Consider the following 15,201-nt stretch of genomic DNA (forward strand, 5'->3'; position numbering starts at 1 on the left):
GACCACAAAGACAAGTCTGTGGGCATCATATGATATTAATAGTAACAACCTTTATAAAGGTTATAAAGTTATCAATCTCAAAACATTTTCAAAAAGCACACAGTTTATTTATTTATTTGCCGACAATAGAGCCGATACGATACGAACCATTTTAACTACTTACAAACACGTACGACATGTTAGCTTTGAAGTTAAGTAGGTATTTAAAAAAATTAAACCTGTACCCAATATAAGTTACACTTAGGACACATTAACATGTTTCTAAATATTTATACTTATTTTGTTGTTTTGTTGTAACCATACTTGTTTTGTTGTATTTTTGCAACCTTGCTTCTGTCAACTTTTTGTTCATATAACGCTTAAACCACAACTCAAAATGACCACGAAATTCAGATCAGTAGTTAATTAAGTCACTGGTCAATGTTGTGTCATGTCATGTCAACAGGAAATACGATCGACTTATTGCCCGAAGTCTTTCTCGCACTTTGGCAAATCTTAATACTTTAGAACAAGACGAATATTTTTTCTGTCATAAAGTGCATCGTTCGTGCTACTTGAGCTACTATGAATTCCACAGTGTCCACCGGTTGTCCTTTTGCTGAAGGACATTCTTAATTATGTATATTGTACTACGTTGATTTTATGTATATAGTAGTGGAAGTTTAATCAAATCAAACGTTAAATACATATGCCGTTTAAATCTGATGAACCTGAAGCAAACCTACCTAGCTGTGCCTATAGAGGTCATAAAGCTTCATATCTATAATTTGCATGGTGGATGTATGCTTGTTTCTTAAATTACTAGCCACTTGTGGTGTACCTTAAGAGACGTCCGGTTGTTGGTGCGCTGAGGCAAAAACCTTCCTTAGGGAAGTAGGTCGCCGCCTGCAAGAAAGGGGCCTTGACCCGCGCTCCGGGTTTTTCCTGGTGCAAAGGCTGTCCATCGCAATTCAACGCGGTAACGCAGCGAGTGTGATGGGCACCTTTGCACCGGGGGTAGCGCGGGGAGGCCTTTTATATTCCTTGTTTTATTTTAGATATATTTAGGATTGTTAGTTTTAATTTAGTATTATTCATAGTTGTATTTAGTTCATAAGTTATTTATTTGTCTTTTTACTGTATTTTTCAATGAAATAAACTTTAACCTATTAGGGTGACCATAAGACATCTATTAGTTGAAGTAATCATCTTGGTGCACGTAACTAATTATCTTACGCTTACGTCTTACAGAAAATAGGTAAGACCGCCGAGATTACGGTAACTTGTGTAACTACTAGTAACTCTGCATGGAGATCTACAAATAGGTACAAATATATTATGTTCCAGAACTAAGTGTTCATGTTTGTCAATTAGAACACACACCTTTAATTTGGTTTTATTCGCTTTAATAGGTAAGTTTTTTTATCGCCAAATGAGATTAGAAGTCAAAAAGTACCTACCTACGTCTAAAAAAATTAAAACGTTACAAATTATGATTCCAGATGAAGGGACGCACGATACTGCTGATAGGACTGCTAGCGGGTGTGGCGGGCAGTGGCTATGCCAGTGATGACAGTTCCACTGCCCATCGGAAAGCCAAGGGTATAGGTACCCTGTTCCGCTGGAAGCAAATCGACTTCGAATATGAAAATTTACAGGCAAGAAAAGCTGCTATCGACAGTGGGTGAGTACAGTCAGAAGCATAAGTATTCATATAATAAATAAGAAAAAAATATCAGTGGCAATCACAAATTTGAATAACAAAAAGCAGGAGAAACAAATGATTAGTGTACATCACGAAATGCACACAACTCAGCATAATGCTAGCTTTGAAACCAGCGCTGGTATTCCGTAGGGCCCATTCAGTGATGCCACGTACGACCAATAACACTTAAAGATACATATCGTTGTCTCATTGGGTGGATCACATTCGGAAAATCGCAAAGCGCTTCTGTATGAGACAAGCTCAGGACCGGGATAAATGGTCTATTACACGAAGAGAGGCCTATGTTTAGCAGTGGGCGACAGGAGGCTAAAATGATGATGATGATGAAGGTACGGAACCCTCCATTATGCGTAGCCCGACACGCACTTGGCCGGTTCTTATAATTTATAGATATATTTATAGATTTTTTACATTAATATATTTTACTATTAACTACTGAATTGTAACCGCTTACCTAACCGCTGCAAAGGTTACAATTTACTTCTTGATCAACGAATTCGATTTCCATATATTCCGCAGCGATATCTATCCACTTGAACAAAGACTAAGCCGATTACTTACGCAATATACACATAACCAAACTAGTTCTTGACGTATGACATACATTTTCTAGGCGGTTCAACCAAACGAACGTAATAACCCTGGGCGTGGAGCGGTGGAAGGACCGCGTGTTCGTCAGCACGCCTGCATGGAAGAAGGGCGTGCCGGTGACGCTCTCGTCCGTCCCGATCGCGGGCTCTAATGAATCGCCGCTTTTGAAACCTTACCCTAACTGGGACTGGCATAATGCGGGTATGTAATCTAGCCCAGGTAATATTTATTGGCCATTGATTATCTTAAGTATAGGGTTGCATCCGAGGCATTATGAATTTATGAGATATCACATTTGCCGACTCTACTATGGAAACAGGTAGGTATATAGCACTTTGAAAACAATTAGAATAATTTTAGCACTTAAACTTAAAAACAAATGTGACGTTCCACGGCAAAAGGTACCTTGTGGCACTTGGCGCTTACGTCGCATAGCGCCGCAATAATAATAGCGCGCGGCGGCGGAGCGGCGTTAATAATAGCGTAAGCGCCATAGGCCATAAGGTACCTTTATCCGTGGGACGTCACAAATGAAAGAAGATTACCGGATCACATTCTCAGAATAACCTTGTACGAGGGCAGTTAAAGAAGAGTAAATACTTATATTCATTGTAAATGTAAATTTTTACCTTAAGGGGACGGTATATGACGTTTTCGATTTAGACCTCACTTTGTGCAATCAATTTGTTCAATGAATGATTAATAACTGCATTAAATTATACGCCAATCTGTTCACGAAGAAGCCGTGTACCGGCTCTTCACGCCATATTTTTTTTTATTTCCTGTAATTCTCTACAAATCGACACTAAAAGTGTCCAAAAATCAAAATATGGAGTTCCGTTTGAGCAAGACGCATTACAGTTTTGTCTTTGACAGTAATTGAGTTGTTGTGGGATTTTGAAGGCTAGATAACTAAACTACCAGATTATTATCTACTTATATTTTTACTCACAAATACAACACAGAAATTCAATCCCAAATGTAAACTTTCGTATAATTTCCATACATTGACGACATCACTCAAAACTCTTCTTCGAGTCAGATGGCCGTTGGCCTTGCATCGAAGCAGACGTGTACATCGTCATAGCTCGTTTTTGACATTAATAAAGACATTTCATCATATACGCATACGAAAATGTATACCAGTAGATAAATTGTATTTCATAAAATAGGGTAAATAAATATAATCACGTCGAGCTCCAGTCAAATTTTAAATGTGAGTTGTTGTTATTTACGGGTCGTAACGGTCGAAAACAGCAGTAAATTATCCTAAAACAATACGATTACAATCGAATTTAAGTAACTTGTTCCTTCAAAACCCGCTTAAAATGAAAAAAGTTTAAAGACTCGTTTTACTGATTGGGATTGATTTTCATTATGCTGGTATCAATTTTGCGTCATTATAAAAATGTATATGACTTCTGTACGTCAATGACTTTGGATGTCAATTAATTGTAATCTTGTATTTATGTTAGAGAATATTATATGTTCATTTAAATATTACTCATCTATTAATACGAAGCGTAATTCGTTTAATACCTAAAGACTTGCAGTGTCTACACCTACTTTGTTGACGTTCGTTCCGTCTATGTATGCGATTACGTAACGTGCTGTTCTGATAATCTTCAAGAATCAAGATAATTAATAACGGCAAGACCAGCATTTAGTACCAGCGAGTTTTGCGGATTTGGAGACCGAGATGAAGCTTACAGGCCAATATCGCTGCGGCCTGGCCTGCTTATTGTTATGTGTATAAATCGAATGTTATATTAATTTACTATAAAAAACAATGTTTTATTTCAATGACATTCTGTGCGTAGAGGTATGTATGTTTCGGTGATTATAAGAATTATGTCCACACAATAATCGTGCAAAGCAGAGACTGCATTATTTCTTTACGGTATAAGCGGTAAGGAAAAACTCATTGGTATCCTGGCTCGTACCAATGAGTTTTTCGGAACTTATGTACGAAATATCATTTGATATTTACCACTAGCTTTTCGGTGAAGGAGGAAACATCGTGAGGAAACCTGCATACTCGTAGTGCATACATTTGCGAAGAAATTCAAAGCTGTGTGTGAAGTCCCCAATCCGCATTGGGCTAGCGTTGAGATTATTGTCTATACAGGGTGGTCCAAACCGTGACGTCCAAAAATCGTGGGCTATCATAATGTACCCCATATGTATGTTAGCCGATTTTTCGTAGTTTTCAAGTTATGATTTTTTAAGCTTTTAACTTTTCCTTATGATTTTTAGCTTTAAGCTTTTTAATATTCTCCGACCGTCCTTAGTCTGGGACCGGTCTGAAAACCAGCGCCGGGCACCTAGGCCCGGCACACGCTGAGACTGGAACCCTGTGCCTAATACAAAGATCTTCTCACTTTTGTTTTGTATATGATAACAACTGTTTTATTTTATTATGTAAGTAATTCTAACTCTATTTTATGTTCATGTATGTGGCAATAAACAATTCTTATTCTTATTCTATTCTTATTCTTATTCCTATGAAATTCCGGGGTTCCCATACAGAGTGGCTGAAAAATAACTGCATTCCGTTGCCAGGGAGGTGTTGGGATTATACTGAGCAACTTTTATTATGGGACCAACCCCGAAACCGCGAAAAAAAAATTGGCTTTTTATACATTTTGGCTAGTCCATTTTCTATGGAAGGGTAATTTTTTTTCGCGGTTTCGGGGTTGGCCCCATTGTAAAAGTTGCTCAGTATAATCCCAAAACCTCCCTGGCAACGGAAATGCAGTTATTTTTTAGCCACTCTGTATGGGAACCCCGGAATTTCATATGAAAAGTTAAAAGTAAAAAAAAATCATAACTCGATAACTACGAAAAATCGGCTAACATACATGGGGTATATTCTGATAGCCCACGACGTGAGGAATCTAAAAAAAAATTTTTGGACGTCAAGGTTTGGACCACCCTGTATATAGGCTGAATTATTATTATTATTTATAGGCGGTACGGTACCGTTATTATTTATCAATACCGCTTCGTTTTGAAGGTACTATACCTGTTGAAATATAAAGTACGGTACCGGTATAAAATTGCAGCAAGTACAACAATTTTTTATAGGTGTACAGTCAGCTGCAGAGAAAAGGTACCACCCCTGCATACAATCTTCTATGCAGGGGTGACCTGCAGCTGACTGTACCTAAACCATCACTGACCGAGCGTAGGCGAAGGTCTCCGTTTCAGCTTGGGCAAAAATACTTTCGTTTGTTCGAATGTTCTCCTTTGCATATCACATTTCTCAAATATCTCGAGAAAATTTGTAAGCAGGTTCGGTAGTTGGATATAATTACTCGGTTTCTTTTTTTTTTATAAGTTCTAATAGGCAGAGATTGGCATAAAGGACTTAAGCGACAGTAGGGTCTGTGGTACTTAAGACCATTGTGATTATTCGTAGTGTCCGACCGAAGATTCGGTTTCGGTTTCGGCCATAAAATCATGTTTCGGCCGTAGTTTCGGTTTCGGCCAAAAAACGGCCGAATCTTTCGGCCTGGCCGAAACATACGAAATAGTACTTCGTATTATGAAACTAAACTATGTGACAAAGACCAAAAGTTGGCGAGCAAGTAGGACAACAATATTTATATATACAGAAATTTGTGTTTCGGTCGGGCACTAATTATTAGGTACTTACTGATTACGCTGCGCCGCGTGGAACGTGAGGTGCGTTGGGGTAAGTACATACAAATCATTCAAGAAAAAAATCCCTTTTAAGATCACTCGTGTGTCTGCCCCTAATAGACTAATTCAATTGAAATTTGGTACACATTTTTCACATATGACAAAGAGTCGGTGATCCAAAGATGGACTAGTAACGTAAATAAATAAACTTTTAACTTTGCGGCCATTTTTTTGTATCGTGTGATATATCAGATATTAAATTGTAAGATATTTACTAATAATAAGCATTGGTCACGTAAATTATTTTTAGTCTTTTTTTGCAAGTATGAATGATATAGAACATTATTTCAATTATTTTTAAAATTAAGCCTATCCAAAGGCGACTTGGAAGATGTGTCATGGGGATCTATATTCGTTGGGTGAAAAACAAGTTTTTTTGTCTAATTATCTTTTAAAACACAATCGATCGGCAATAACGCGGGCACATAAAACAAAAAACTTCTTTTTTCACTCATAAAACTCCTTAAACCTAATAAGAGCTAAACAAAAACAAGTGCGAGTCGGACTCGCATTCTAAGGGTTTCGTATATTAAGTCCGTCTCACGCTTGACTGCACATTTCTTATAGATTTTCCTGACATATATAGGTAAAGAACTACTTTGTGTATTTTTTTCAAAATTTTAGATCCAGTTGTTTCGGAGAAAGTGGGCGGAGAATGATCATTTTTTGCCTATTTTCATGAATAACTGCTGAACTATTAATCCTAAAATTATAAAAAAAGTTATGTTTGAGATTCTTACAATGAGCTCTTTTATTTGATATGTAACACTATATAGTTTAAAAAACATATTTTTTAATTTTTTCATTTACCCCCCCCAAAAATGGCTACCGTATTTCAAATTCTCTAAAATACATTTTATTTACGTTACACGTCCATCTTTGGGTCACAAATTTACATTTGTGTGCCAAATTTACATATGTGTGCCAAATTTCAACTGAATTGGTCCAGTAGTTTCGGAGAAAATAGACTGTGACAGACGGACGGACAGACAGACAGACGCACGAAGAATTATATGTATATGCACTTATCCCAACGCACCTCTCGTTCTACGCTGCGCGGGGTTCATTGCCGCTCCTACCGCCGTAAGTGTAAGTACAACTACATCATCAAGGCTACGATCGAAGATAATCAGTTCAGCACTGAAATAATAGCGGTGGAATGCCAGTATAATATTTAATTATTTATTTTAATTTTATAAATTTAATAGCAAAATAAATAGCGAATATAGGATACTCGTACAAGTAAATCTGTAAAGATCTTAGGGGTACATCAGCCGACATATATTATTAAATTTTATTTTGTCGGCCTTAATTAAATTTCCACCCTGCCGAAACTTTATTTATTTAAATTTTTAATTGAATTGATTTTTCGCCTTATGAATAACCGTATAGAGTAGTAAATAACATTTTACATCTGACTTAATGACATCTGGGTTTATTCGGTTTAACTTTACAAAACGCGTATCTCGACAAAGCCATAATATGCAGAAAATAGTTAACAATCAAATGAATTATAGTGTGTCAAAGGTCTGTTTGATTTCAAACATAGACAGAGAGAATCATACTATCTTTGTCTTACACTAGTACTAGCACCGAAAAGAAAAGGATGAGTATAGTTTTTTTTGTCCCTATTTACTGACAAGATTTGGTTGACCCAGTATAAATTAGAATTTAAATACGTCACGTGTGACATGAACAGACAAGGAGAGCAAGATTTAATGTATTGTTTCTCTTTCTTCTTTCAATGGAACGTTTTTACAGTTTCTGTTCCTCAAAAGAGGTCAGTGGTTAACACTAAACTCAAAACGCAATCTTAAAAAAACTTGATGGGTCAATGACCTGTCCCAGTAAAGTGAGGTAGTGTGCGTGAAGTGCGCTTGTGTGTGAAATGGGGTAAATTGACAGAATCTGAAAATTTACCCACCTCTACCGTCACCTTAAATAAAATACAGATTTTAATAAAAACGCACGTAGTTTACATTGAGCGTATAAATAGAATGAAAATATTTTTTAAGTAACTATTCGCCAAGAAGTTGCAAACAATTTGTATGAAAACTAACCCAAGAGGATCTCTCTTTACGATAAAGCAAGATATACATGCGTGGTGATAGAATTACAGTAAAACAAAATTCCTTATTTTACTTTTTGTTTCAGAAAACTGTAATGGATTCACGTCCGTATTCCGAATGGCCGTCGATCATTGTGGCATCATGTGGGTGCTAGATGCCGGACAAGTTGAAGGTTTTGAAACTCCTCGCCAGATCTGCCCGCCGACTATATTCGCCATTGACCTTGAAACTGATACCGTGCTAGCGCGTTACCCAATTCCAGCAGAATATGTACTGCAGGACTCTTTGATTACTAATATAGTGGTTGACTCCAGGGACCCTCTCTGTAGAGACCTCCACTTGTACATCGCTGATGCACGGCGGTATGGACTTATCGTATTCAGAAGCTCCGATGAAACATTCTGGAGATTTAGCCACTACACTTTTTATCCGGAGCCATTATTGTCCAATTACACTTTACATGGAGTAAATTTCCAATGGTCCGATGGCCTTTTTGGAATGTCTTTAGGCAAACTACATCAAGGAGATAGACCTCTATATTACCACGCAATGTCTAGTTCTTTGGAGTTTATTGTGATGACATCAGTAATACGTGACCCCTCACGTGTTAGTAACTCAGTGGATGAATTTAAACTTTTGGGTGAAAGCCGAGGCCCAATAGGGCAAGTCTCGGCATCTGTCATCGATCGCAACGGCGTCATGATCTTTAACCTTGTTTCTCAGGACAGTATTGGATGTTGGGATACTCGTAAACCATACGAAGACGCCAACCTTGGAGTAGTGGCCCAAAGCAGTAGCACGTTAGTATTTCCTAATGACTTGCGAATAGATCATGAAGTGCCACAAATGGCCTGGATAATAACAAACAAACTGCCAATGTATCAATTTAATTTGATAGACCCGAACGAATATAACTTTAGAGTATTATATTTAGATCCGGCCAAAGCTGTAGAACATACCATTTGTCAGCCGTAGACAGAAACTGGTATCATCGTTAGGAAAATATTGTTAATAATAAAAAGAGTGAATTTTCTTGCGTTCATAGTTTTACTGTTTAGCTAACTATTTTTCTATATTACTATTACTCTTTTCGGCCTTACTACTTTCAGATGAGGAATTTGGATATTGTATTGAATCCTCATTTATTAGACTGTTTTGTCTACAAGTTATAATTTCTGCTAAAGTTGACTGCATTTTAGTAATAAGGGTACTCAAACTGTTCTTCGAACCAATTGAAAAATCACTTTTAGGTCTGATACACTCGTGTGATTTTATTTTCACTACTTTTTCGCCAAGATTTATTTTAGATTCCTGTTTTAATTTTTGTCCTTGATTGGTTTCACTTAAATTTATGGCATTCTTTTCTTTCTCCATGTTTTCAATACTAGGCGTTCGTACAATATTTGTTGCCTTTTCTTTCATTAATTTGGTACTTTTTCTACTAACAGCGGCAATTTGAAGCTGTTCTGAATTCTCAGTAAATTTACTAATAATAGAGCTTTGAACCGTTCTGATCGAATCAAGATTTCGGAGTGTTTGATAATCAGATGATCCTTTCATGAATATTTGTGGATAAAGTCTTAAATAGGAAGCCGTATTTTCTTTACTACTTCCGACTAATGGTGGATTGTCATCAGTTTGATTATTCAGAGCGGGGCAAGTTTCAAAATTGACGATGGCGTTTGACGATGAAACAAGAGCTTGGTGTGACTCAAATAGTTCTATTCCCTCGTACTTTGTTATCCTTAAATACTCACTTATTCTCAGTAACATCAGTACCAATTGCTCTGTAATGCGATCCGCGTTGCGAGGCACTGTTATTTCATTACCAAGGTAATCTTCGTAAGTTCCTATAACTGATGAACACTTGATATTGTCAGTACTGCTAGCAATATTTGTACTAGCAGCATCCGTTTTTTTATCGTGATCATCAATTGTTTCCGACGAAATGGTTGGTATATCAACAGTTACACGAGAAGCAAGCGCCGGTGGATTAGGAAGTTGTGGCCTTTCTACGTACCTGTATTACAAAAAGGAAAAACCAAATAAAAAATTCGCGTAGATGCGTTAGATGCCGTAGATACCTGTTGCCAAATGACATTTTAAAGGTGGTATCAGTAATCCGCATTACATCCGAATAGTAAAATTCATGCTAATAAAGTTTTGATCTCGTTGTACATACTGTCTCGTAAATTGCTGTCGATTTATTGTTTGAACTTCACAATTGAATAGTATTTATTTACGACTTTGAAGTAAGTACATATTTTACTCACCAGTTAGATAATAATCGTCGCCGTAGCTGCGCTTCGCCTAGTAAAGACTTTGTGCGTCGTCGTCGTATAGCGAGCTCGAGGCCGTAGTCAAGATCGTTCGCTGGCACAGCTTTCGGGAACTTTTGAAACACTGATGCCACTTTCAAAGTCTTATAGTAACTAAAACAATGCAATCTTATGGGATTTTGCTTATGGGATTAAATACCTAGTAAGGTATTTACCATTTTTAAGGTTCTTAAACACATTTTATCAAAATCAGCTTATCCGTTTCATTGCGTTAGAAGTTTATTTATTATTTTTTATAATGTTAATTATATTACTATACCTACCATATTTAAGAAAAAACTATTTTTTTACTCTGTCTACAGTAAAAGGCACAGCTAAAAAGCTTTAAAACTAATTTGAGAGCTATCTCTAGAGATGTCCTCGGTTTTCATGAATGTTTCTTGAATCCATAACATTTTCAGTTACACACACACACATCTTAGACATGGCGTTGAGTGTTAATGGGCGTTTTTTTTGTTGTCCCCTACACTTTTTTTTTCAAATTTGGGATTTTTTTATGTTATTTCTACTCAGAATCACGAGCTCTTCCTATCCTAATAGGAGGAAAAAAGTGTCCTAAGGTTTTTATTTCCATTACGTCACCATTTTTCATAGACTTTGTATGGCGGTCGCGGAATGGAAAGATCGAAAAATTTATGGAAATTTTGGGACACTTTTTTTCTCCTATTAGGATAGAAAGAGCTCGTGATTCTGAATAGAAATCACATAAAAAATCCCAAATTTGAAAAAAAGTGTAGAGGACAACAAAAAAAAAACGCCCTAATGCCCTGATATCGGCATATCGAGCCTTAGATTAAAGTTGCAAATAAGAATTAAACTAGTTTTAACTCACATTTATAGACGGGTCTAACGCGAAATTTATTCAATTACCTTTACCGTCTATAAATGTCAGTTAATGTGTTCAAAACGCGAAAGTTTTAAATATTTTAAACTAGTTTTACTCAGAAACTTACTTGAGAACAAGCATCCACATATAGACGGAAGGCATGATGGAGGCAATCTTGATGATGACGAACTTGATGCAGGGCGGGCGGGCGGCGCCCACGAGCACGCACGTGCCCAGCCCCAGCGCGAGGCTCAGCAGCTCGCACAGCAGCTTCCTGATCGCCGCCATCAGCAACCATGGCAGCACTAAAGTAGGCCGCTCCTCCTGTCACCAAACGGAGTTATTTGTTATTATTATGTATACTGGGTCAACCAAATCTTTTCAGTAAATAGGAACAAAAAAATTATACTCATCCTTTTCTTTTGGGTGCTAGTACTAGTGTTAGACAAAGATAGTATGATTCTCTGTCTATGTTTGAAATCAAACAGACCTTTGACACACTATACCTATACCTACCTACTTTAAGAAAGAGCGGGTTCTCTTGATACAGGTATACAGGTTAAACATAATACAATTTAAGTATATACTTACAAGGAGGACTCAAATATAATTGGTTTCAAATTGTATTATGTTTAACCTAATAAACTTTACTCATTTTCATTTTCACTTTTCTGTCCTTTCCTCATTCTGAAATTAGATTATTTTGAAAGAAAACTGACAGAATTACTAATTCGAAAATTTTATTAAGTACTCAATCAATGATTTCCCAAACGACTATAGAATTAATATTAAAAATGCATTTCTTTTTATGAACTATTTCTCACGTTTCTACTGTAATATCATTTTTATATAATAGATTTTTATTTTATACATCTACATCTTATGAGCTTATGACATCTCACACTTAATTGGATTTTTATTATTGAATTAGTTTTGTACTTTCGATTGTCATAGTTTTGTAAACCCGCATTTGTGGGTAAAACTACCACCACCTTTTATTCATGGCTTTCGAGTTAAGATGTAGGTAAGCATTTTACGTGTATTCGGGTATGTGGCAGTAGATACTTTATCAATAAAGACGAAAAGTACGTATAAAACCAATAGGTACTAAATGGGTACTGTCAAAACACCTGGGTAGGTACGGTAGGTACTCGTACGTACCTAATTAGTAAAGTTGACAAAGCTGATAGGTATCACAATTATTTTACACGAAGCAGGATGTAAATTAGCCAGCAGGCAACGTTCTTACTTGCAACATATTTTATCGTGCTCATTATTTTAAAGTTGATTTTTTGTTACTCTTATCAATTATAACAGCGTTGGTCTACAGTAGGGTATTTTCTAAAAGCATTACTCCTAAAACGATATCAGTAGGTATTACGAAAACGTATTTAAAAAAACCGTTATTTTTAAGACTTCTACATATACTCTACATGTAGAGTTAAAATAGGCAAATACCTACAACTTTTAACATTTACGGCCCAATTCGACCAATGCTTATAAAATTCATAGCGATACGATACCGCTCTGTCAGTGTCAAAAGTAACGTTTTTGGTTGAAGAAAGATCACTTTCGGTACTGACAGATCGGTATTGTATCCCTGTGACATCTTAAGCCCTGTCTCCATATCTCGCGGCAAACCATCGAACATTGGCTCGCGCGGCAGCCGTGCACAATGGACACCGGGCTGCCGCGCGAGCCAACTCGATGCGCCCGGTATCCATTGCGCGCGGCTACCGCGCGAGCCAATGTTCGATGGTTTGCCGCGAGATATGGAGATGGGGCTTTATAGGTAAGCATTGTTCGAATTGGGCCGTTTGGTTACGTACCAGAAAAGCAGGGTATAGCAAGACGATATACGTAGCAAGGTAAATATAGACGGTGAAGCACTGCACCAACATGATGCCGGAGATCATGGTGCGCAGCACTCTTTGCACCGGCATAGATATTTCTGCTGGCATGTTCATCTGCCATACCTAAAACAACATTTCAGTTAGGTAGCTTATAATATAAGATTTCGCAACTTTGCAAACTAGCTCTAGTATGAAGCATGGGATTATGTTTTGTTTTTTGTAATTTTACTTCTAATTAAGATTTTTAAGATTATTGGAAAAGAGGAGAAGCGCAAAGGCGTATTTTTATTACACACATGCACACACACACGCATGCACACACGCACGCATCTGAGATCGAGATTGTTAGATAAGTATATCGTGTTGCTCTATAGATAGGTACCTACTGCAGATGTAGGTAGTCAATTGTAGTCTGCCGCGCGCGTCTCCACTTTAACACTTTCAGTTCTAAGCGCCCCATTTCCAATACATGAACACACCTAGCATGTTCTTGGCAGTGAATGTGTTAAAGCGTTTCAGTTGAGCCAGGCGTCGCTACAAGTACCTACAATACATGCGGCCCACACCAATTTTGGTGTCTAGCCATAGTAGTTTCCACGCACCGCTACGGAACGGACGCCTGCTCGCGCTTGCGCCACCTAGCGGTCATATCTGTCATAATAGACGCGTTTTATTAGAGAGTGAACCTTCTGTACCTAGTACTATTATTTATTCTGTAGTTGAGCCAATTCTTCACTTGTTATGAATCCTTCTTCCTTCAAGTGATACACTTACCTGTTTCAAATTAGCGTTAACCTTAAACAAAGTTGCATCGAAAATGGTTCGCAGGAGACCAAGAATTGTCCACAGGCACACCTCAGACTGCACGTTCATGCCCACGTAGGATAGAATATTTATCATGGTACTGAATCACGAATGTTATAGGTAGGTACTTGTTAGTACATCTGAGAATGCCGTTAAATTAGGTGCAAGTGGAATTATTTGACCATTTCTATTGTTATACAACAATGACAACAGATTGAACTACAATGATACATACATTGTAGGTTTGACTTAACTATGACTTTTGTGGTTTGACTTTTGACAGATTTTGACTGACGTTGATATAGATAAGACATGCAAAACATGTGCAAACCCGACTTAAGGTTTTGTTTGATAACCTCTTAGAGGGCCTACCGGGAAACACGAAAATCGAAATTCGTTTATCAGTACGGAGCCCTAAAGAAGTAGTTAGAACTAGTTCCAGTTTTTTAGGAAATTCATTGCAATAAAGAATAATAAGGTTTCGATAATTCAATCGAAAATAAATACTTTTTGACTTGATACTATGCCGAAAGATAAAGTGACAGACAAATGTCGCTTGTTATCAAATTATTAACCTAACACAACTGCCTAATATTTCCTGCAGCACAATATTTATGCCGAATTACGAAGACCAATATAAGTATAAAAATGATCGCGACAACAGCTAATGAGAATATACCTAACACAACACGTTTGCGTTTGTGACTAATGAAAATGCATTTTGCATTCCATAATACACTGGTGAAACAGTTTTACAGTCGAATCATAGTTATAGAGAGTTATGGTGCGATTTATTTACCTAAACCAATTTGTAATGTTTTCACGGTTACCTCCAAAGGTTTGGATGGATTTTCAAACGGCTAAACATTGAGGATACGGCCTTATGGGCCTTATGTATGTATCTCACGATCATAAAGACTGAACTACAACATTTAACCCACAACAGTTGCAGTAGCGTAACTCACATATTCAGACACTCGGTTTAGACTCTCGCGCGAGCCACGAGACGAGCCGCGAGCCGTGCCACGAGACGCGAGTCCACCGTTTACACTCGCGTTCGGCTTGTCATTCGGTTATAAACCTTATGCCGTGCCGTTAGTGTTTAAATTATATTAGCTCAACGAGCTTGCGAGCCACGAGACGAGCCGCGAGCCCACCGCTTACACTCTCGTCTCGTGGCTCGGCTCGCGGCTCGTCTCGTGGCTCGCGCGAGAGTCTAAATCGACTAAGAGAATGAATAGCATGAGGGTTATGTCAGCAAAATCGTCATCGCATGCGTCAGTGAACAGCAGGCCCGCGAGCATATTGC

The 15,201-nt window shown here is 37.5% G+C and overlaps 2 protein-coding genes across 3 annotated transcripts; one reads left to right on the top strand and one right to left on the bottom strand.

Moving 5' to 3' along the window:
• The first annotated feature begins 1,480 nt into the window (after positions 1 to 1,480).
• Positions 1,481 to 9,107, top strand: LOC134651034 (protein yellow-like). Its single transcript, XM_063506013.1, has 3 exons — positions 1,481 to 1,663; positions 2,319 to 2,497; positions 8,156 to 9,107. Exons 1-3 carry the CDS (start codon positions 1,482 to 1,484, stop codon positions 9,043 to 9,045), a joined length of 1,251 nt encoding a protein of 416 aa, XP_063362083.1. The 5' UTR covers position 1,481; the 3' UTR covers positions 9,046 to 9,107.
• Positions 8,942 to 14,102, bottom strand: LOC134651033 (uncharacterized). Of its 2 annotated transcripts, none has more exons than XM_063506010.1 (5): positions 13,863 to 14,102; positions 13,065 to 13,211; positions 11,363 to 11,559; positions 10,344 to 10,502; positions 8,942 to 10,090 (listed from the first exon to the last, which is right to left on the bottom strand). In XM_063506010.1, the coding sequence occupies exons 1-5, from the start codon at positions 13,986 to 13,988 to the stop codon at positions 9,133 to 9,135; spliced, it is 1,587 nt and encodes a 528-aa protein (XP_063362080.1). In that variant the 5' UTR covers positions 13,989 to 14,102; the 3' UTR covers positions 8,942 to 9,132. The 2 variants fall into 2 exon arrangements, with proteins under 2 accessions (XP_063362080.1, XP_063362081.1); XM_063506011.1 differs by having other exon boundaries at positions 9,750 to 9,920.
• Between the last annotated feature and the right edge of the window lie 1,099 nt (positions 14,103 to 15,201).

The sequence above is a fragment of the Cydia amplana genome, chromosome 9 (assembly GCF_948474715.1).
Source record: "Cydia amplana chromosome 9, ilCydAmpl1.1, whole genome shotgun sequence".
Classification (NCBI taxonomy): Eukaryota; Metazoa; Arthropoda; class Insecta; order Lepidoptera; family Tortricidae; genus Cydia; species Cydia amplana.